The 24,498-nt window shown below is 44.9% G+C and overlaps 1 protein-coding gene across 1 annotated transcript; it reads right to left on the bottom strand.

Moving 5' to 3' along the window:
• Window positions 1-214: 214 nt before the first annotated feature.
• On the bottom strand, window positions 215-1,049 carry LOC103655445 (protein HEADING DATE 3A-like). The gene is made up of 4 exons (XM_008682200.2): window positions 787-1,049; window positions 522-583; window positions 396-436; window positions 215-276 (listed from the first exon to the last, which is right to left on the bottom strand). The coding sequence occupies exons 1-4, from the start codon at window positions 1,030-1,032 to the stop codon at window positions 215-217; spliced, it is 411 nt and encodes a 136-aa protein (XP_008680422.1). The 5' UTR covers window positions 1,033-1,049.
• Between the last annotated feature and the right edge of the window lie 23,449 nt (window positions 1,050-24,498).

Raw genomic sequence — 24,498 nt, 5'->3', positions numbered from 1 at the left:
CCTCTGTTCTCCGCGGGCGTGGCCGCCTGACCCCCCCCCCCCCCCCCGCGACATCAACGACATTCCAATCGCGCCACCTCCATCGCCAGTCACGCCATCCATTGCCAGTCGCCGCCTCCTGCCGTGAGTCACCTGTTGTATCACCTGTATTTCCCCATACTGCTCTCATGATATTACTATGCATGTAAGCGCTAAGCTGGGATATTGCATTCACCTAACAAGTTGCTCTAACATTCAGTTTATGGTTGCTGATTTCATGTATTGATGCATCCTTATCTGCACCAATTCAGTGGTCAACAAGTCCGAGAAGCAAGAAGAGACTACAGCCTAAGCTCCACAGATACTATATTCAGCAGAAACCCAACGGAATGACAGATAACTATATGCATTCATACCGAAGTTGACACTAGTTGTTTCAGGAATATCTGTCACCATCCTACACAATAGTGAACCAATATCATAATAAGGCAAACTAAAAGAACCACATTTAGGAAGAGTGGGACATATTGCACTTTATTTACCAGTGCAAGTACTCCCTTAGTGTTGGATGGCTTGGACTTGGGGCGTCTGGGTCAATAAGTACCTTCTCAAGTCGAAGACAAACAAGTTAGCGTATAGACATGTTTATATACTGCAAGATTTAAGGCATTTTTTTCTTATTAAATTTATTCAAACTAATGCTGATAAATCCACTATAAAGTGCACAATACTTTATATGCTACATAAAAAAGGATTGGCATACCTTCTCCCAATCGGGTAGCATTATCTGTAAATTGCTTGGCTAACCAGGCTGTAGAAAGTCCTCATGTCATTGCCACCGATATCGACTCGTGGTTTACTTATAATCGCAGATGGCTTTAGCTCAGCACCTGCCAGAACTAGACTATTGTTGTATGTTATTCTTAGTGGAATGGTTGGTGTAAAGGGATCCAACACATCCTGTAGGACACGAGCCATAACCAAAGGATCGGTTGCTGACAAATACTGCAGAAAAATAACCCTATGGGACTGAGGAAGCTGCAGCCTGAGCATGAACTATTTATACTGGAGTTGAGGAAGGTTGTCTTATTCAACTTCTAGCATTTGAGATACACCCAGATAGCTGAAGTGTGCTTCTTTGTCAAAGCATGATTTTTTAACGTACTTTGTCAAAGCATGATCTCTGTAGTGTAGTCAGTCTGCATAGTCTTTTCAGTGATATGCTTCAGCAACTTATTTATTAAAACATTGTTGGGGTTTGCTGGAGCAAAGCACGCAAACTACTAGCAGCTTTAGTCTACCTGATTGCTTTATTAGTTATGCTACTAAGTTAGTGGCTTTATTAGTTATGCTACTATGTTTCTGCTTGTTCAGCTGTTGGGATTTGGGTTACTTATGGTACAAGCTCTCCTATATTCTAGTACAATAAAGTAAAAAGTCTGTCTCCAAGCCTGTTTCTGTAGTTGTATGGTCTCCACCGAAAAAGCACTGCAGACTTGGTTCATGTCTACAATTTAGCCGAGTTTTCAAACCGAAGCGCATCTTGGTAAATTAATTAGCAACGATATGCTTGATGTGTCAGTTTTCCACCCTCTGCAGTTTTAACTCTTGTGCCACTTTTCTAGGAAAGCTTTGTAGGAAACCCAGTTGGATGCACTATACTTTGTTTTGATTATATATTTTAGTGAAAAACAAAACTCCGAATTCCAAAAACTGTCTCGTCTTCACTTCATTTGCAATGGCAAATTTCTTGCACCCCATGTTGGTGCATCATAACAACAGTGTGGTTTATCTTGCTGGATTGAATTTCTTGAACTTACTCTATTTCTGACTTTCTGTTACTTCCCTTTGCTACTTCATTTCCATACATGTAGCATATTTTAAGTCATAGCTTTAGTTGAGTGCATTTTTTTGTGACGAAGCTTTTTTATATGTCACCATCCTACACAATAGTGAACCAATATCATAATAAGGCAAACTAAAAAATAACCAAATTTCAGATCTGAGGTAGTGTGATACTAGTTAGTAGTTACTGCCTTTTTTGTGCTCTCTTTGTTGCATGGGTGTTGTTTCTTCATTTGAATTCAGAAGTTGCAGATGTCCTAAAGTAAGAATAGGAAGAAAAAAACTTGCAGCTGTGTATAGTTATTTTTCTTGGTGGCTAGGTACTGGGTAGCAGGTCGTATAGTTATGTTTTGTTCTATGCAAAGTTTCTCCAAATTTCTAAGGTAGTTAGTGTCATACTGAATTTGATATATCCTTGTTTCCTTGCACTGGTTGCGCGACATCAAGTGGACTCAATTTGAGGCCAGCTTCTTACTTTTGAATTTTAACAAACGCATAAATTTTAACACAAGCTGCAAGCAACACCCCACCTCCTTGCATTGACTGTTGCATTTTTTATGAAACCTAAAGCCGTGTTTCCATCTAATTGTAGGCCCATTTGACTCTAGTCTCCGGTCTCTCTCTCCACTCTAACTACAGCCGGCCCGCGTCTTCTCGACCATCACCACCTTGACGGTCTCTGTGAAGGTATTTTTCTTCTTTCTTTGATGCATATTATTAGAATTAGTTTGTTAGTTAAAATTTGATGCATTATTTTTGGCTAGTTGTTACAATTGATGCATAATTTCTTGTTCATTGTAAATTAATCAATGTTAGGTTCAATGTTTGGTTAAATGTTTTTTATGTCTAGTGATCCTTCCTAATAGAAGAAGGGCTTAATGATGTTTGTTTACACATTTTTTATTTATATTTGTATGCTTAATGATGTTTATTTACACAATTTTTATTTACGTTTATATGCTTAATTATGTTTATTTACACATTTTTTATACATTGGGTTATTTAGTTTTGGAAATGGATGACAATAGAAGAAGGGTGATGTATGATGGATTCAATAGCGTGACTCTAGGTCACTCAAAGGAATGGGTTAGGGTTGCAAAACAATTCGTGGATCTTGCATTTTCCGGTGGACCTCGTGTGGTGAAGTGTCTGTGTACCAAGTGTCGGAATTTTAAGTATGTGAGAAAGATCGAAGAACTGGAGCATCACCTTTGCAAGAATGGGTTTATGCCTAACTATCTTGTGTGGCGCTCACATGGAGAAGTAGAGCAGAATATCACAGAGTCAGAAATAATTGATGATGATGAGGAGGATCGGATGGATGACTTGGTGGCTGATATTAGTAGAGAGTATCCAACATTGGCCTCAGAACAGGATACACCAAATGAAGTGTAGGAGTTTTATAAGCTTCTTCACGCGTCAGAGGAAAAAGTGCATGATGACACCACTGTGACCGTGTTGCAGGTGGTTACACGTCTTATGGCAATGAAGGCAAAGTATAACTTCTCGAATAATTGCTATAACGATATAATCAATCTGATTATTGATCTCATCCCATCGAACCATAAGATGACAAAAGACTTATACCAGTCTAAAAAGATTGTGTCCTGTCTTGGGATGAAGTATAAGAAGAATGATGTGTGCGAAGATAATTGCATGTTGTTCTGGAAAGAATATGAAGCGGCCACCCATTGTCAGAAATGCGGTAAATCAAGATATGCGGAGGTACTAAAAGAGGATGGAGCTACTTTTGCTACAAAAGTGGCAGTTAAATAGCTTCGATATATGCCCATCACTCCAAGGCTTAAACGTCTGTTTTAACCCCAGAAACTATGAAGCTAATGTTGTGGCATAAGAAAGGAGAACGTGAGATCCAAGACCCAGACATTATGATGCATCCATCAGATGGCGATGCTTGGAAGGCTCTGGATCGTTTTGACCCAGAATTTGCAAGAGACGCTAGGAGTGTTCGTCTAGGCTTGTCCACTGATGGTTTCACTCCTTACGACAACAGTTCAACTTCATACTCTTGTTGGCCGGTTTTCATCATGCATGCCCTACAACCCCCCTCCCAACAAATGCATGAAAGAAGGGTTCATATTTCTTGCCCTTATTATTCCAGGGCCTAAACATCCTAGAAACAAGATCAATGTATTCATGCAACCGTTGATTGAAGAGTTCAAAGAGCTATGGGTAGGGGTAAAGGCTTATGATGGTCATCTAAAATGTGAATTTACCTTACGTGCTGCATATTTGTGGTCAATTCATGATTTGCCTGCATATGGTATTTGGTCTGGCTGGTGTGTTCACGGTCGACTGTGTTGTCCCATATGCATGGGGGACACACAAGCATATCGATTGGAGCATGGTAAAAAGGTCTCATACTTTGATTGTCATCGACGGTTTCTTCCATCCAATCATCTATTTCGAAATGATACGAAGTCATTTAGAAGAGGCATAAAAGTTAAAGACGGTCCACCAAAACGTTTAATGGGTGAAGATATCATGATACAACATCGTGCCCTTCAAAGGGCTGCAGAAGGTCATGAGTTTGAAGGCTATGGTCAAGAGCACAACTAGACTCATATTTCTTTTCTCTGGGAACTTCCGTATGCGAAGGTATTGATTTTACCACACAACATAGATTTGATGCACCAAGAGCGCAATGTTGCTGAAAGCATCATAAGCATGTGTCTAAACATTAAGGGTAAAACAAAAGACAACATCAATGCCAGGAAAGATTTAGCTAATCTTTGCGATCGCCCTAGCCTTGAGGTCAAATTAAATCCTAATGGAAAGGAGAGGACACCACGAGCTCCATATTGTCTAAAGCCAGAAGAGCGAAAAGAAGTATTTTGATGGTTGAAAATGTTGAAGTTTCCAGACCGCTATGCAGCTAACATAAAATGTACTGTTAACCTCGACACTAATAAATTAAATGGTTTGAAGGCTCACGATTACCATATTTTGATGGAAAGACTTATGCCGGTAATGTTCCCTGGCTATTTGAAGCCTCCTCTGTGGAAGATGATTGCTGAACTTAGTTACATATATAGACATATATGTGCTAAGCATATCTCAAAGAAATTGATGATTCAATTTGAGAAACAAATCGCTGTACTTGTATGCAAGATGGAAAAAGTATTTCCGCCTAGATTTATGAATGTGATGCAACATTTGCTAGTGCACTTACCTTATGAAGCATTGGTAGGAGGACCAGTGCAGTTCCGATGGATGTATAGTCAAGAAAGAGAATTGAAAAAACTTAGAGCTACTGTGTGGAACAAAGCAAGGGTTGAGGGGTGTATCGCAGAGGCCTTTGCAGCTAAAGAGATCACAATCTTCTCAAGTCTGTATTTATCACACACTAACAACGTGAATGCTCAGTCAACACGGTATCATACTGAAGAAGAAGGTCCTTCGACCGACCTTAGTGTTTTTCTCTGGAAGGGGAAAGGGGTTGGGGCTTCTACTGCACATTATGTTGACATAAGAGAGCGTAATTTCACCATGCTCTACTTGTACACCAACATGGAGGAACTTGATCCATACTTTGAAATGTTTGATTCCATATATTTAGCTGGCCACAAACCTACACCAAAGGAATTGGATAATCTACGTATGAAAGGGATGAACGGAGGTCCATGTTTCGTTGAATGGTTCCACGAGCATGTAATTATCTCTTTATAATTTTCCTTTGTGTACTTAGTTCGCACATACGACTTGCTATTTACCTATATCTTTTTTTCTGTTCTATGTAGTGTAAGAAACTTGACTCTCTAGTCTCAGATGATTTGCGACAGATATCACATGGTCAGTTGAAAGCAAGAAAATATAGCTGCTATGATATTAATGGATACCACTTTCGAACATCAAAATTAGAAAAAATCCACCCGCAGGCAGCCACGACAAACAGTGGAGTAGTAGCAACTGCCACAAATGCAGACGGAGGCACTCATGACTATTATGGTGTTCTTCAAGACATAATGGAGTACTCTCTTGGTGGGGCCAAAGAGTTCATGTTTGTGTTATTTGATTGTGAATGGTTTGATCCTCAACAAACGCGAGAGGATGAGTTTGGAATTGTGGAGGTAAAGCATGAATCACGGTTTAAAGGCAGCGATTATAGCAATGTTGTGCTTGCACATCAAGCGCAACAGGTGTACTATCTAACATATCCTCATAAAAACTTGATGTCTTGTTGGGTTGTATACAAAATTAATCCTGAAGTCCATCTGTTATGATATGATTATTACAACACAAATAACGAAGATGATGATTCTGTTAATATCAAGAAGAAGGCGATCAGTCAGAAAATAGAGAATTTATTATATCTGAGGATTTAGGGCTCAATGGAGTAGCTAGTCTCGCCATAGATTTGATGGCAGAAGAACCAGGTCCTTCTAGGGCAAGGACTCGTAAGTCACAGAGAATTCTTGAAAAACAACAAAGACTTGAAATAATTGAGCAACGCGTTGCTGAAGCAGATTCTGATGCCGATGATTTTTGAAAAGTATATATATTTAAATTCTTGTATATGCATTCCTATTTCAATACTAAAAGTATATATAATTAAATTCTTGTAATGAAATTTGTGCAGATGATGAGGGTCATGGACAAGCTCAAAGGGAAGAAGCGCGGAGACCATGGTGACTCCTCGAGGTCACGGTCGACTAGGGGTTCAGGTGGTGGGGATACATCCTCTATGTTGTTCCAGGTATTTAATTTGTTTTATTTTCTTTTCTTCTACGTATGTAATAGTATTATCACCTTATTTTCGAGTACTTGATATATCTCATTGTTGATTATGTTTGTAGGGCTCTACAGCATCAAGGCAGCGGCTAGAGCAGCTCCTTGGTTGCATGGAGGAGCAGGGGCGCGAAGTGGCAAGCCATAGTGCACCTGGGCAAGAGCGCGAGGTGGCAGGCCATAGTGCACCTAGGCAAGAGCGCGAGGTGGCAGGCCACAATGCACTTGAGCCGGAGCGTGAGGCGATAGGCTCAAGTGGACCTATGCTAGAGCAGGACCACAATGCATTTGAGCAAGCGTGCGAGGCGGCAGACCACAATTCACCTAGGCAGGAGGACGAGCTGGCACGCCAAGATTCACCGATGCGTGATGATGATGACTATGGGCAGGACTACGATGGAGAGGCCGATGACGAGGTTGTTACAACAACACAGGCAACGAACTTCAGGTAATTTTATTTTGACGATGAGTTCTATTTTTTGTTGGATTGATATTATTACCAGTGCACAATTTACAATTTTGTAGGTTTCGGCGGTCCCTTAGAGTTCCACCGACACAACCCTTGGACCAACGTAGGGTCATAAACCCTGCAGGAGAGAGGAGCTGGGTGGAGGTGGCATGGAGTGGCAAAGGTCACCGGACACCAGTTAACACAGTGTTGGGATCTATAGCTCGTTTTCACTATCCATGGGTGGTACAATTCAACGGGGCAGATATAGGGGCATATCACTGGGCTCACTGGGGCCTCAAACCATATGGACCCGACCGTACTCACCAAGACGCAGTGTGGTCATCGTTTTGGGTGAGTTTATTATGTCTTTTGAATTTACTTACCGTGGGCGTCTATAAATGAATTTAATTGCTTCTTCATTTTGCAGGAACAATTTAGATTGGACGAAACAGCGAACGAAGAACATGCAAAACGTGTATTCTACAATGCTGCTAGAAAAGTTATAAATGGTTCAATGTCAGATGCACGGGTCAAAGTTGTTACCATGTACTTCAAGATAGTGAAGGGTCAAAGAATGACCAACAAGCAGGCATGTGAAATCCACTTGATAGCTGAGGAGTACAAACAAAGTGAAGTGGACTAGCTCACTGCTCGTCCTGAAGCTTGGGTCAAGCTCTGCGAGTACTGGGCCTCAGATGAGTACAAAGTGATTTCAGATAGAAATCGTTTGAACCGGAAGAGCAAACCGGGCCTCCATCGATTTGGAGCAGATGGATTTATTGGGAAATCACAACGAATGGTATGACGAGCTAAGTAACATTTAGTCATTTTCCCTCTGACAAATTTGTATATTTCATTATGTATCTTACTGTAGGAGGCTCGTGATGGTGTTGAACCCCGATTCATTGATGTTTACATGGAGGGACACCGAGGTCCAGATCCAGAGCATCCAGAAGTTTTATGTGACAACAGCGCGACAGAAAAGCTGGTAGGTGTAAATAATAACTGTCTATTCTTAATTAACTCGTGACTCATTTATAATTAACATAAATTGTTTTGTAGACTCGTTATGCCGAGGAGGTTAGGAGGAAAGCAGGAGACGGTGATCTAGATTGGAGGGAGGAACCTTTCGATCCGGATGCAGCATATGTTGCTGGTGGTGGGCTACTGTCGGTGTTTTGGGTCCGACCGCACACCTGGGGTTGCCCCTCAAGGTGTTTTTAGGAGTAGGACGGTGTCGCCGACTGTAGCTAAATGGTTTGTGCCGGTTGCACGAGGAACAATGGACAGTGTTTACAGGTCCGGGCCGCTTTGAGATGCGTAACACCCTACGTCCTGGTGAGTATGCTTTATGTGGTGGATTACAAGGGAGCTCTCTAAAGCTAGAACGTAGAGAGTTGGGGTGGATGGCTGAGTAGTGAGATCGATCTGAAGGGGTGCCCCCTAGGCCTTATATATTCGAGCGTGAGGCAATACATGCGGATGTGATAACAATGCACACCTAAGAGATAGTGAACTGATTGAGTCTATCTTCCTATAGTTCTGCCGACTTATCCTCGCCTGGTTCCGTTGTACGGGGCTCCAGCACGGGAAAGTCGGGTCTCTGTTGTGGTTGCTTGCTCAACGTTGTTGGGCCATCCGGGCTTGCACCGGTCCAGCCTTATGTCGATCTGCTTCACTGGTCGTTCTTCCCTAGGCCCATGAAGGGATGACCTTACGATTTATTGGGCCCTTGGGCCTTTCGTGAGGTCTTTTATCCTTCCAGTGGACCCGGGGATATCTGTCCCCCACAAGCCCCCGATCTTTGGGTTGATTTTGAGATAATCGGCCCAAAGATCCTAGGTCCAGCTTGCGGTCTTCGTTTATGACAAGAAATGCTTTCCAGGTAGTTTGGTAAAAACGATTTCTTATTGTCTCCTTCTGCTTTGATCACTAGAAAACTGGTGCTCTGTCTCACACTCGTGCCTTGGAGATCAGCATTTCGCACTGTAGGACTCTGAACTTCATTGGGTGCACCGGAGGTGCACCCAATGGGTGTAGCCCCCGAGCTTTGAGCAGATTTTTGAAAATAATCCACTCGAAGGTCTTCATCAGAAATCATTTTTATTTTTCGCTTGCACTTTGTTGGAGGTCAGCCTTGCCTTTGATCTTGCCATATGCTTTAGAAGTTAGCATTATCTTGACTTGAAATGGCAATTCATGGGGTGCACCGGAGGTGCACCCAATGGGTGTAGCCCCCGAGTTTCGAGTGGATTTTTGAAAATAATCCACTCGAAGGTCTTCATTTCATGTCCTTTTGTTGAGAGTCATCCTTTCTTTTTCCGAATGCCTTGGAGATCAGCATTATGTCATCGATATTATGCTTTAGAGGTCAGCATGTATTTTGTCTTTGAGACCGAGTTCGTGATTTGCCCATATCTTGCTAGGTGGTGCAATTTATTTGATCTGCGACTGATTGGACGTTCGATGGACGTCCCCTGGCTAGTCTTCATGTCGCTTCTGTCGGTCGGACTTTGTACTTCACCGGCTTTATTTGGCTTTCCTTTGATCCTTACTGATATCTCATTTTTGTCTTGAGGTATTCATTGCATGCCCTGCACGGATGTGACAGTTTTGAAAAATATACTGATAATTCCTGGGCGCCCCCCCCAATGGGTGTGGGCAAGGGACGGCTTGGTACGCTGAGTGTTTTAGCCGGCTGCTTCTGAGTAGTAATGTGATGTGACGGTGGGTGTAATCATATCGCCCGTGCAGTTGACTGGAGTCCCAATGGGTGTTGCGTTGCGTGAAACGGCGTCAGCCGCCTGACGTATCTTCAGACGGGTTGAAGCGTATATTGAATATTTTGCGACTGTTCAGTGACCGTGGTAGGAGGTGAGCGGTTGCCTTCTTCTTCTATAAATAGTGCATTTGCCTCTCCGATTTTTTCACATCTCTTGCTGTTCTCTGCTGCTTGCTTTCTTCTTCTCCCTTCATTTCCACCATGGGCAAGGGTAACAAACGCAAGCGCGAGCCGACTCCTCCATCGGAGGACTTCGGCGACTCGGAATACTCGGAGGAGGAGTTCTCCTCTGAGTCCGAGGGGTCTCCGGCTCCCGTCTCTCCCTCGGCATCGTCTGACGATTCAGACGACTCCCAGGGGATTGCCGCGGAGGTCTGGACTTATATCCGGGCCGTCGAGCGCTCCGGGCTCGAGGGCTCGGATGAGTCGGAGTACTCCTCGGACGAGGAGGACTCTTCGGACTCGTCCGAGGAGGGCGGCGGCGACGATGGCGGGGACGACGACGATGACGGAGGCGACGGTGACGACGGCGACGATGGCGGTGACGGCGGCAGCAGGGGCGGCAACGGCGGCAGCAGCAGGGGCAGCAACGGCGGCGGCAGCAACAAGGCCAGTGGCTAGATGCCACTGGTTTTTAGATGTTAGTATAGATTAGAAGTAGTATAATGAAATAATGTAGTAGTAGTTAGTAGTGTAGAGTAGTAGAGTGTAGTGTAGTAGTAGTAGGGAAGTATCAACTCATAACGAGTTGATTTGTAAGTTCTGTAACTTCCCTTAATGAAGAATGATTTCGTCTCCTCCTGTGTTGATTATTTTGCTTCATAGTCAGTTGATGATTGTCGCGATATTTATTGTCTGTGATGTTCTCTATCTGTTATGCTTGTGTCGTAACTTGGAGTTTTCGAATCATTTCTCCATTTGCCTTATCTGTAAAGTCGATTCCTCTGGAATAGTAGCTGAGTAACTCGGTCATCATATCGTCGCTTTTAGGGGTGATGGCCGAGTTATTATTGTCAACATTTATGCTTCTGAAGTAGCGTCCAAATGATGACGAAGCCACATCAGCGTTGGAATGACTGATGACCACGTCGGCGCTTTTAGAGATAACAGCCGAGTGACTTATGACGACGTAGGCGTTTTAGAGATAGCTGCCGAGTGACTGAAGACGACGTCGGCGTTTTAGAGATAACTGCCGAGTGACTGAAGACGACGTCGGCGTTTTAGAGATAACTGCCGAGTGAATGATGGTAACGTCGGCGTTTTAGAAATAACAGCCGAGTTAGAACGGGCTGCGTCGGCCACTTTGAAGGTAATAGCCGAGTGATGATGTGGCACACTGGTGCTTTAGAAGTAACCGTCGGGTGATGACATGGCACGCCGGTGTTTTAGAAGTAACCGCCGGGTGATGACTGGGCGCTTTTTGGAAACGGTATCCGACCCGGGAAGATCCCATATGTACTGCGCTTTCAGCCGCCTCTGCTTTTCGTGCCCTAGTTCTTGCTTTCGTGCCTCCAGATCCTCTCTGTCCTTTTGCAATTCAGCTCCCGCTCTGTTCGCCGGTGGAGTTGAGATGGCGCCCAAGCGAAAGGCCTCGAGTTCATCCGCTGCGGTGATTCCCCCTATCGACCCCAACAGTCAGTTGCCTTTCGCAGGTAACCATATGTCTGTTGTTTCTGAGCCTGACCTTCTCCATCTCGTGTCCATCAGGGTCCTTCCTCCGAAGGAGCTCTGTTCTTGGCGGATTTGCCACGGGGTCACTGTTCCAACATAGGATACCCACGAATTCGTGATTTATGTTCCTTTTCTTCTCCGCGGTCTCGCTCTTCCTATTTCTCCCTTTTTCCGCGGTCCCTTTTTCTGCGGTCTCCTTGATTTCTATCGCCTTAATTTGACCCATCTGAATCCCAATTCCATTCTGCAAATTTCCATTTACGTTCATTTATGCGAAGCTTTTCTTGGCGTCCTGCCACATTTTGGACTGTGGAAGTACTTGTATCACTGTCGCCCTGGGATGGCCGGGGGCAGCATCAGCTGGTGGGGGCGCGAGTTTGGAGATGCGCCGTGGGAGGAAGACTGACTATCTTGAAATCCCACTCAAGGATAGTATCAAAGGATGGCGCTTGGAGTGGTTTATTGTTGAGAACCATGGAAATTCTCTCCCCCCGGTCAGGGAGACAGCCGGATGTTCGTACTCCGAGTTGGACCGAGTCTCCCACGGACCAGGAGGTGGCTGAGGCAGGGGCTTTGCTGGCTGAGGTTGGACTGCTGAAGGAGAGGGGTCTGACTGCAGAGGCTGTGGTTGCTGATTTTGTTTTCAAGAACATTCAGCCGTTGAAGGATAGGGCATACCTGGCCTACCTATACCGAGGTCTAACTGACTCACCCGGGTCGCCAACAGAAGAATTCCTGCTGTAGACTTGGTGAACCGGCTTGAAATGATACTTAGAGGCAAGGTATCAAATGTTGGCGCCCCTGTCGCATACTCAGCCTGGAACCTGCCTCCTTCCAAGGCCTTTACTCATTTTGTGTCGAATCCTCCTGCTGCTGATGGCGGTTTGTGCCTTAGAGTGCGACCCTCTGCCGAAGAAGTTAGTGCTTTGGTTGCTTCGCTTGGAGAAATTCCTGATGATGAACGGCAGGTCCACTTTGAGGTGCCTTTGGATCCTAGTGATGCAGAGATAAGTGCTATGCTTGATATGCTGGCTGAGGACTCTTCTGATGCTGCTCCTGCTGGGACATTGGTGGTGGCGCCTCTCCTGGAAGCTGGTACTACCTTGGATATTCAGAGGCCTGTCAGTGTTTGCCCAAAACGCCCTTGCCGAGCCAATCAACTTGATTCTCCTGCTGATGAGCAGAAAAAGAAAAAGAGGCGTCTTCGGCGAGTATCTAGCTTGGATCGGGATGTTGATCCTTCGGTTCCTGCTGCTGAGGAAGTGCATGTGCCTGAAGTTGCCGACGCTGACCCCAATAGATGTGATCCATCTGTCGCTGATCCCAATGGGTGTGATCCATCTGTCGCTGATCCCAATGGGTGTGCTGTCTGTGTTGCTGATGAAAACGAAGGGGAGGAAGAAGATGAGGTCCCTTTGACTCGGAAGAACAGTCGGCAATATGTAGCCAGTGGGGAAAGTAGTGGAGTTCCTTCTCCTGCTCTGTCTGCTCTCATTGGTCTACAAGAATTGTCTCTGGCGAACTTTGATCAGACTCTTGAAGATATGGTTCTAGAGGATCTGTTATCAGAGCCAGCGGATGGTGACGTGATGGATGTTTGTGCTGATGTGTTCGACGCCGGGTTGGGGTCATCCCGGGCAGCGTCCCGTGCCTCATCGACCTTAGAGCGCGGTCTTGAGGGTCAGGAAACTGACTTGGATCGTCTTGCTCCCATGGAAGTAGCTGAGGGACCTTCAGCCTTAGAGGCGGCTATCGCAGAGAACTTGGGTCTCGAGGATGGTGTTGACACTTACCCAGTCCCCGAGGGTGTTGCCGGGGATGATTCGGCTCGGGTGGGAAGCGTAAGCCGCGGCCCAGCCCCCGAGGGTGTTGCCGGAGACGATCCGGCTCAAGTGGATAGCGCAAACTATGACCCAGCCCCCGAGGGTGTCCGAGCGGGATCTCCCTCTTGTACTTCCATGGATGTTCACGCAGGATCTCCTCCACACTCTGGTTGCATGGTGGTAGCCCAAGCTTTTGGTCAGGGAATCGCTTTAGAGGCTAGCGTTCCTGACGACCAAGTTTTGGGCCTTGCTGATGACACTGAATTGGTTCCTGCTGGTTCATTGCAAGCTGCTCCGGATGGTGACCCTACGCCAAGCCATCAATTGATTTCTCATGATTTTGGAATCCCCTCATTCTTCTCCAACCTCCAGGTACTATGATCTATTCTAGTCTGATTTATACACCAGACGAACCGCTGTCATTGCACTCATCTTCCCTCAATATCAGGCATTGGTGGACGGAATGGCTAATCAGCTGAAGTTGCAAGGTGCTTCTATTCTAGAAAGAGCTTCGTCTCTGGCACGTTGGAATCCGGTGCTGCTTCAACAGCGTGTCTCTGACTTAGAGGCGACGAATGCTGGTTAGTGCTTTTCTGCCTCCCTTCGTCTACCTTATTAAACTGCTTCTCAATTTGACCCTTTTGCTTGATTGTTTCTCGCTAGATATGGCTCGGTAGTTTTCTGTTCTTGAAGAGAAACATTCTCAAAGTCAGGCTGAACTGGTCCGGCGGTGCTCTGATTTTGAGGAAAAGTATTCCCAAATCCAGACTGAGCTGGCCCAGGCCTCTGCTGCTCTGAATGACGCTAACATGCTGAACTCCACTCTTCGCGCTCAGCTTGATTCTAAAAAGGTGACTTATGAATCTGTGCCTTGTGTTGACGTGTTCTTATTGCTTGCTTGATGTTTGAAGAAGCTGATTCTTGTTTGCAGGAAGAAAAACGTGCCCTTGTTGCTTCACGTGACAATCTTGACAGGCTATATCGTGATTCTAGCAACTCGTTGACCATCCTGGAGAGGAGTCATCGCTTCACCATGGAGGAGTTAGACAATCATCGTTGTAAGCTGCGGGAATCCACGGATGACGTGATCCGTCTCAGGCAGTTGATATCGGCTAAGGATGCTGCTATCAAGGAACTGCGTGCTTCCAAGAAGTCCATCGCCCAGGAGCTAGAGACCGCTCAGTTGGCTGTCAAAGTTGCTGAAGAAACTTCCGTTACTCTGAGGGCCCAGCGCGACAGAGCCATGGATAAAGCCATTCGCGCGGGGCAGATCTTGATGAGGAGACCCGGCGTGATTGTTCCCGACGATATAAGGGCTGATGTGAACGCTGCTCCTGATTCCTCAAGTCGCCCTTCTTCGTTGGTTGCTCCTGAGAAGAATATTGCAAAATAGAAAAACACTGTGTGCTTTGAGCGCGCGGTTATCGTGCTCGGATATTTTGTTAGAGGACACCAGCTTGACATTTGAATGCTACTGTTACTCTCCTATCGTTTTAGAATTCAGCAGTATCTAAATTTGCAGGAGTAAAATGTTGTATGATGATTTTGAAACTTCTTCACGGGACATGAGGTTGCCCCTATATGAGTAATCGTAAGCATGTGGAATCGTCTTAAGTCGTTGCTGACTTAAACCGATTGCTTTTGTTAATAGGGCATAGTAGTAATCCCGAGTTAAGTAAGCGCGAGCATGTTGCACCGTCTTAAGTCGCTGCCGACTTAAGCCGATTGCTCCGTTAGCAGGGCATAGTGGTCACCCCGAGTTAAGTAAGCGCGAGCATGTTGCACCGTCTTAAGTCTTTGCCGACTTAAGCCGATTGCTCCGTTAGCAGGGCATAGTGGTCACCCCAAGTTAAGTAAGTAAGCGCGAGCATGTTGCACCGTCTTAAGTCGTTGCCGACTTAAGTCGATTGCTCCGTTAGCAGGGCATAGTGGTCACCCTGAGTTAAGTAAGCGCGAGCATGTTGCACCGTCTTAAGTCATTGCCGACTTAAGCCGATTGCTCCGTTAGCAGGGCATAGTGGTCACCCCGAGTTAAGTAAGCGCGAGCATGTTGCCCCGTCTTAAGTCGTTGCCGACTTAAGCCGATTTCTCCGTTAGCAGGGCATAGTGGTCACCCCGAGTTAAGTAAGCACGAGCATGTTGCACCTTCTTAAGTCGTTGCCGACTTAAGCCGATTGCTCCGTTAGCAGGGCATAGTGGTCACCCCGAGTTAAGTAAGAATGCAGGTCGATCATGAACAAACTGAGTATTCTTGAAGCCTTTTTTATTGATGACATATTTCCCATTTTGCAGAGTACATTGTCATCCCGATAGCTTTTGAAATACAGCTAGGGATAAAACTTCCTGAGGTGTTCTATATTCTAGGAGTTCCCAATTTCTGTGTCGTCCATCTGAGTGAGACGATATGATCCCGGCCGAGTGACTTCTGCTACTATGAATGGTCCTTCCCATAAGGGTGACAACTTGTGTCGTCCCTCTCCCGTTAGAATTCGGCGGAGGATGAGATCTCCCACTGAAAAGGATCGTCGTCGCACGGCCTTGTCGTGATAGCGTCTCAGAGTCTGCTGGTATCGTGCTGATTGAATCACTGTGTTTAGCTGTTCTTCTTCGAGTACATCAATATCCTCCAGCCTAGTAGCTTCGGCTTCTGCTATGCTTTCAAAGACCAATCTTGGCGCCCCAAACTTGAGATCAGCGGGTAGTACTGCCTCTGACCCATAGACCATGAAGAAAGGAGTGTTTCCATGCAGAGCTCGGCTAGGTTGAGTTCTTAGGCTCCAAACGACGTAGGGCAATTCCCTTATCCATTTTCCTGCGAACTTTTCATTTTTATCGAAGATCTTTTTCCTGAGTGCCTCCAATATCATCCCGTTAGCTCGTTCAACCTGCTCGTTGGCTCTTGGGTGTGCTACCGAAGCATACTTGATCTGAATGCTCTTTTGCTCGCAGAAATCGAAGAACTCTGAACTTGTGAAGTTGGATCCTAGGTCAGTTATGATACTGTTCGGTATTCTGAATCTGAATATGATGTCTTGTATGAATTCCACGGCCTTGGCTGAGGTTAAAGAAGCAATGGGTTTGAATTCTACCCATTTAGTGAATTTGTCGATTGCTACCAGTACATGAGTGTATCCTCCTTGAGCGTTCTTGAAAGTTCCAATCATATCCAGTCCCCAGCATGCGAACGGCCAAGTTACTGGTATGGTCTGCAGTTGCTGTGCTGGTAGATGTTGTTGCTTTGACAAGTATTGGCAAGCTTCACACCTCTGAACTAACTCGGCTGCATCACTTTTCGTTGTTGGCCAATAGAATCCTGACCTAAAGACCTTCCCGACTAGTGTCTTGGATGCTGCGTGTATTCCACATTGCCCAGCATGGACCTCATCTAGAAGTTGCTTCCCCGTAGATGAGAGAATGCATTTCATGAGGACACCCGATGCGCCTCTTCTGTATAGTGTCTCCCAAATGAGTGTGTAGTGAGCTGACTGTCTAGCGATGCGCTCGGCTGCATTTTTGTCATCTGGTTCCTCTTCATTCTTTATATATCTGATGACCAGCCTTCTCCAGTCATCAGAATCTGACTCTGGTTGATTCACGATATTACATTCTTCTGCCTGATCCATTGAGATGCTTGGATGTGGTATTTCTTGTACAAAGACTCCGGGTGGGACCTGAGTTCGACTGGATCCTAGCTTGGACAATACATCAGCTGTCGTGTTTCGATCTCTTTCTACATGATGAAATTCTAGACCTTCGAATTTATCTTCTAGTTTCCGGACGGCGGTGCAGTACTTTCCCATTGAATCGCTCGAACAGTCCCATTCTTTGTTTATCTGGCTTATGACTACCAAAGAATCTCTGTATACCATCAGTCTCTTGATGCCTAGTGATATAGCAATGTTCAGTCCATGAATCAGAGCTTCATATTCGGCTACGTTGTTGGAAGCTGGAAATAACAACTAGAGGGCATATTTGAGGTGCTCGCCTCCAGGTGCGGTAAAGAGAATCCCCGCGCCTGCTCCCTACAGTTTTAACGAGCCGTCAAAATACATTCGCCATACTTCTGCAGTTTCTGGATTATCTGGTACTTGTTGTTCAGTCCATTCTGATACGAAGTCAACCAATGCTTGAGTTTTGATGGCAGTGCGAGGTCGAAATTCGATGTCATGAGATCCCAGTTCGCAGGCCCACTTGGCTATTCGGCCAATGGCTTCCTTGTTGTGAAGAATATCCCCTATCGGAAAACCAGTGACTACTATGACTTTGTGGTCGTCAAAGTAGTGACGCAGCTTGCGGGCAGTTAGAAGTACTGCATATAATAGCTTCTGAACTTGAGGGTACTTTTTCTTCGAGGGACCCAGAACTTCACTGATGAAATAAACAGGATGTTGCACTGGGTAGGCATGTCCTTCTTCTGCTCGCTCGACTACCAACGCGGTGCTTACCACGTGAGTCGTGCAAGAGATATACAGCAGCAAATCTTCAGCCGGTTGAGTTGACGTGGCTCGCCATGGCGGTTTCAGCACTGGTGGTGTCGTCAAGAATTTTTTCAGTGCATCTAGGGCTTCCTGTGCTTCTGAAGTCCACTGAAACTTATCCACCTTCTTGAGTAGCTTATAAAATGGTAAGCCTTTTTCTCCCAGCCTGGATATGAATCTGCTCAGGGCTGCCATACATCCGATAAGTCTCTGAACTTTCTTTTGCGATCGCGGTGCCTCCATTTTCATGATAGCTTCAATCTTATCCAAATTAGCTTCAATTCCCCGGTGGCTGACAATAAATCCGAGTAGCTTTCCTGCTGGTACCCCAAAGACACATTTTTCGGGATTAAGCTTCCATCGATATCGCCGTAGACTGTTGAAAACCAGCTGTAAGTCTTCGATGAAGTTTTCTGAGTTCTCCATTTTGATTACCACATCATCTACATAGGCTTCCACATGCTTGCCCCAGTGATCGGCTAAGCATGTTTGAATGGCTCTCTGATAAGTCGCTCCAGCATTTTTGAGGCCGAACGGCATGGAGGTATAGCAGAAAGCACCGAACGGAGTGATGAATGCTGTTTTTTCCTTGTCTTCTTTTGCCAAGCTGATCTGATGATATCCGGAGTAGCAATCCAGGAAAGACAGCACAGAACATCTAGCGGTGGAATCTACCACCTGATCTATCCTAGGAAGCCCGAAGTGATCCTTTGGACAGTGTTTGTTGAGATCCGTATAGTCGACGCACATGCGCCAATCCACTTTATTCTTTTTGAGTACAAGAACAGGGTTGGCTAACCACTCGGGATGTAACACCTCTCTAATAAACCCAGCCGCGACCAAGCGAGCCAGCTCAGCGCGAATGGCCTCTCTCTTGTCGGGCGTGAAGCAACGTAGTTTTTGCCGAATCGGCCTCGCCTGGGGATAAACCTTCAGTTTGTGCTCAACCAGTTCTCTCGGGACTCCTGGCATATCCGCGGGTTGCCATGTGAATACGTCTCGGTTATCTTGCAGAAACTGGACGAGCGCGCCTTCCTATTTGTCATCCAGGCTGGAGCTGATGATGGCAGTCTTGTGTTCATCAGCGAACCCCAGGTTGATCCTTTTGGTTTCCTCAGTCGGCTGCTTAGAGGCCGCGGCTTGAGCTTCATTTACGGGTGTTGCAAGGTCTTCCTCAGGCTTAGAGTTTGCCTGCGTTGAAGAAGTCGCCGACGGTTTGGTGGTGAGGGCCGCCTAGATGGCCACTCGGAAACATTCTGCGGCGCCTTGGAAGTCAGCGCGCACAGTTATGACTCCTTGCGGCCCTGGCATCTTCAATATCATGTATGTGTAATGCGGAATGGCCATGAATTTTGCCAATCCCGGTCTCCCGATGATGGCGTTGTATCCACAGTCGAAGTTCGCCACTTCGAACCTCAGGAACTCGGTTCTGTAGTTCTCCAGAGTTCCAAAGGTGACCGGCATGTAGATGTGGCCTGTTGGGGACTTGTTCTCAAATGCTTTGAATTAAGAACAAGGCAACATAAAATGTTAAATATCAATGCCTTTCGTCCGCCGAAGCATTATTTCCACAAGGATTTAATGAACCTCGAACGAAGGTCACGGGCATAATGCTACGAAGGTTTTCACCTTCGTAAGTGAGCTTATAAAAATAATATAAAGTAAAGTAAAACATGAAATATTAAAGTTAAATACATTGAAAATAAACGACATCATTCACATATTTTATTAAATGAATTTATAATATCTGAATACAATGTTTAGGTACATTTATACCTTTGCCTTTGACAAACAATAATTCCCGAGTGATGTGTTAGCAATTACAGGAATGCGTGAACAGTAAAGGAATACTGTTCACTATTTATAGGCACAGGACACAGCTCATGAGGAATTACAATTATGCCCCTCATAAAAGTTTACAACAATGACTCAGACCCTTATGGGCTAAAAGGTCATTCTATCTTTAAGTCGGTTCGACCCTTCGTCTTCGGAAATGCTGTAGTTCCGAAGCTTCGTGAACGGTGTCTTCGGCATCATGTTCAAGCAGCTTCAGCCGAAGCTGTTTCTTTCCGCAGGACCTTCGGCGACGAAGCATGGTCCCAACAGTAGCCCCTTCGCGGTGCTAGATCGTTTTTCGTAACGAGCTTGATCCGTGAAAAAAGTCTCTTAGGCTTCAGGAAGCCGAAGGTCCGAAAAACACCTTCCCTGAGCTCGTTGTCGAGAAACGATACAGTTTTCGAGCGCAGAGCGGTCCCACCGTGCAGGTTTACTATTTGGCTTTTGCGGCCCACCGTGCAGCGGGTGTGAGCAACTGTTTGCCTGGTATAAAAGTCCTGACGATTCACCTTCTTACCTGCAGCACTATATAAACAGACAGGTAGGTGTGAAGTTACCACAGCATTCATTGCTATTGCACTGTTTTGCTGCCAAAAATTTTAACCATAGCCGAAGCTTAACTTTCGCGTTCAAACGAAGCTCCTGTTTGGTGTTTGTTTCGTCAGAAGAAGAGCTTCGGAAGAAAAGGTTATTAATTTCCAAGAAATTTTTCAAGAAATTCAAAATTAAATGGCCAGAGTGCGCTCTACTGCTAGAGTTGAGCGCGAGGGAGATGAAGCCGAAGGTGCGGAAACTGTTCCTATCTCTGAAGCAATGAAGCGATCTGGATTGATGACATCGGAAGACATCCCTGTTGTTGAAGCAGAACAAGCAGATATTGAGGAGGCTGATTCTGACGGTGATTACAATATCGCAGTACCGAGCAAGCCTAGTCATCTGGACTTCGGGAAGTCGACCATCTCGAAGGCTGATTTCCCAAAGATGGTGAAGTCGGGCTACTTTAGCGAAGATGAGAAAAAGATGATTCGCTTTGGTGGAGAAGAAATTACCCTGAAGCCACAGAAAGATGAAATAGTGATTTCCAAGAGTTTCCTCAAAGCTGGTTTGAGATTTCCTTTGAATAGGATGATTGCTGATGTGCTAAAAAAGTTTGGGATCTATTTTCATCAACTAACTCCTAACGCTATTGTTAGGCTTAGTGTTTATATTTGGGCTCTCCGAAGCCAGGGGTGGAGCCATTTGCCGAAGGTTTCTGCCGAGTACACGAGCTACACTACCAAACTAAGGCCAGAAAGGATGGGCTACATGAAAATTTTGGTTGTTACAATTTTGCCTATCGGAAAACTACAAAATTTCCTGTGATCAGCTACCGAAGCAAGTGGCTGGCAGGCTAGAAATCGGAATGGTTCTACATCAAAGTTGATGACGACAAGGAGAAGCTTGTACAGAGTCTGCTTGAACTAATCTTCGGAGAAACCCGACCCCAGTGCAATATGACACCAGAAGGTCCAACCCAAACGGCGTTGGCTGAATTCAGAATTATTGCAGAGCACATTGGCACTAGGGATTTGGTGCAGGAATTTCTGGCTTTCAAAGTATTTCCAACTATGAAGGAATGGGCTATGCCGAAGCTTAAAGGAGAGAAGAAAGAAGGGGAGCTTGTCCGACTACCCTATCATTATAAATTCAAAAAATATTTTAAGGCACCCTGCCAAGAATGGCTCGAAACAATCGAAATAATGAGTACTGAAATTCTTGGAAATTACTCTAAAAAAGAGGACCAATTGATGACAGCAGCCTTCGGCGCCCGGCTGAAATGAAGGCTAAACAGAGTGCTTGATGGTATAGGCTTTGAATATCCTGATTATGGGCGATTGGGCGGAGATGCTGGAGGCCCGAAGAGAAAAAGAATTGCCAGCGCCGTTGACGAAGAAAGCACCAAAGTGACCAAAAAGAAAAAGGAGATTTCTGAAAAGCTGAGCCCTGAGCCGAAGGTGGCTGCTGCAAGAAAAAGGAAAACTGCATCTCCAGAACCAAAAACGTTGGTTCGAGAAGACACTCCTACGACACCTTCTGTTGCCGAAGTAGAAGAGATTCTGAAGGTAATGACTGAACCTTTGCCTGTCAAGCTAAGTCCGCTGGCGCCGGAACTGACGAAGTTTTTTCAGAAGGACAAAGAAGCTTCGGCAGCAGAAAGTCCTGCATTGCCGAAAAAACGAAGAATTATTCAAATAGCAGATGTGATTCATCAGACGCCGCCACCAGCGACAGTGTCAAAAATTGTTTTTGCCGAGACCGCTGAAGCCGAAGGCGCCACAGCCGAAGCTACCAGAGTGGAAACCACCGAAGCTAAAACCGGCGAAGCCGAAGCTACCGGGGCCGAAGCCGGGACCACGGAAGGTTCGAATCTGGAAACCACTCTTGAAGTTATTGACAATATTCTCCTGAAAATGGCTGAAGAAGAAGCTGTTGTGGCTGCGGTAAACACGGTAACTGAAAAGGGAAAAGAGCAGATCGATGACATTTTAGAAGAAGAAAATTTTAACTTTCAAGATTTGCTTGGACAAGAGCTAACAGGCGCCGAAAAAGAAGAGTTGAAAAAATATGCCATATCTTGCGGGTATAAGCCAGGGGCTACGCTATTTGGTGGGGTCAACGAAGGGAAGCTAAGATGCCTTCGGAACCGCACCGAGGCCAAAGTTGTTAGAACCCTTTCCAAAAGCGTTGGTCTGCCGAAGCTAGAAGCGGATCTCTGCAGGTACCAGCGACACCATATCGCCGGAAGCCTGCTCTATGCTAATTTTAAGGTAACAAATTTTATTATTATTATATATATTTTTTTAGGTCGCTTTCTGACGAAGATTGTTTTGGCAGAGTATACTATTAAGTAAGGTTTTAAAAATGCAACAAGATCTCGAAGAGGAGAAGAACAAAACTATCATCAAAGATTTGGAAGAAAAAGTTGAAAATTACGAAGTTGTTCTGAAAAAGAAGGACTTCACCATCCAAGACCTTGAAATCATGGCTAAAGAACACGAAGGTGCATTAGAAAAGAAAGACTTTGTTATTCAGTCTATGGAAGGCTCTTTGGATGAGGTCCAAGCCGAGAATGACAGTTTAAAGAATGAATTGCTCAAACAATCAGAAAAATCTGAGCAGGAAAAGAAACACCTTGAAGCAAGTCTTAAAACTGAGATGGAGAAGAATTCAAATTTGCAAAAATCCTTGAAGGAACTTCAAGAGAAGTGCCTAAGCTTCGGCAGCCGATGCGTGCAGCGGCTGAAGGATGTGTTTCATTCTATCGGAGCCAGCTCTGAAAAATTTACACCTTCAGCTGAAAACCTGCCCAGCACATTAGAATATATTGAAGGCGAGGTTGATGCTCTTGACGAAGTTATTGGTGGCCATGCCGACTTCTGCGCTCTGGTAGCTTCTCGGGGCACAGCTACCGCTTTTCTGAAGGCTGGCTGTACGCATGGAAAAATTGTGAATAGACCAAACTTCAGGTTATCATCATCAGATCTGATAGATATTCCAAGCCTAGCCCGAAGCATCGGAAATAGATTTATGACCCAGATTTGGGTAAATGGCGGGCAGAAAATGGCGGGTGACGAAGCTCGAAGTCATCTTAAGCCGGTAAGAAACTTATATTTATTACTTTTACCTTCTCCTTGAAATTTGCACCTTTCTTATTCTGCTCTTTAATATACGTAGGATGACGAAGCTGAAGTATGACGAAGCTGAAGTATGACAAAGCTGAAGTATGATAGCTGCTACAATATTCTTTCCTGCAAAAATTCTGGAGAGACTTTTGTAATATCATTATGGAAAAACTCATGTAAATTTGTACATACCTTGTAATATATTTTGTTTCAGCTATATGTGTACAATCTGCTTTGCTGTGGATGAAACTTCTTTTTTGAGCCAAAGGCGAAAAACACCTTCCCTTCTTTTCGTACACAACGAAGCATAAAAAAATTTTCCTTTTTTCGAAGTCTTTCCTCATTGCCGAAGCACCTATCTTTTTTGTGTGGTATGATGATGATTCTATATATGTCTAAATGAATGTTTATGAATGCAAATGACATGATGAAATGTATTGTGCAGATGAATATTGGGACACATGTTCAAAAACCATAATCATAGCCCTTCATCCCCTTGGGAATGATTCAAATCTTTTTACTTTTCAGCTTCATCGTTTACTTTTCGGTGTATCAGCGTTGACTTTTCGCTGTAAGCCTCCCTTAGGAGCTTCTTCGCCTTTTACTTTCAGCGGAATCAGCGTTGACTTTTCGCTGTAAGCCTCCCTTAGGAGCTTCTTCGCCTTTTACTTGCAGCGGAATCAGCGTTGACTTTTCGCTGTAAGCTCTGCATTCCCTTAGGAACGACTTTTGAGCTTCTCCCTGTTTTCTTTTCTTTTCCCTTAGCATTTACATTTACATTTTTTGGGGGATATCACTTTTATAGAATTGAAATAAGGAAAAGAAAAATTACATGTTGTGGCCCCATTAAAAACCTTTCTCCCCCTTTGGAAAGGAAAAGGGTGCCACAAAAAGAATAGAAAAAATTACATCAAACTAAACATAATATCGTCGAAGCTCATCTGCATTCCATGATCTAGGAATGTCGTTGCCGTCCATATCCTTCAATCTATAGGAACCAGGTCTTGACAAAGATACTACCAAAAAAGGTCCTTCCCACTTTAGCTGTAATTTGCCTACTGTTTCAGGGTTGGCTACTCTTCGAAGCACCAGATGTCCTGGTTCAATGTTCTTCAGCTTAACCTTCCTGTCACGCCATTTTATTGTTTCGGCTTGATATTTATTGATGTTTTCCACAGCTTGAAGTCTGATCCCTTCTATAGCATCTTTTTTCACAGAGCAA

Source organism: Zea mays, chromosome 4 (assembly GCF_902167145.1).
Source record: "Zea mays cultivar B73 chromosome 4, Zm-B73-REFERENCE-NAM-5.0, whole genome shotgun sequence".
NCBI lineage: Eukaryota > Viridiplantae > Streptophyta > Magnoliopsida > Poales > Poaceae > Zea > Zea mays.
This window is presented reverse-complemented; position numbering and strand designations above follow the sequence as displayed.

What these genes read in the sequence shown, in the direction of transcription:
- LOC103655445 (XM_008682200.2), bottom strand. Translation starts at nt 1,032, where the DNA reads ATGCTCAGGCTGCAGCTTCCTCAGTCCCATAGGGTTATTTTTCTGCAG. An exon ending in TGAGGACTTTCTACAGCCTG is followed by an intron (nt 584 to 786) that starts GTTAGCCAAGCA and finishes CGACTTGAGAAG; the next exon opens with GTACTTATTGACCCAGACGC. An exon ending in CTAAGGGAGTACTTGCACTG is followed by an intron (nt 437 to 521) that starts GTAAATAAAGTG and finishes ACTATTGTGTAG; the next exon opens with GATGGTGACAGATATTCCTG.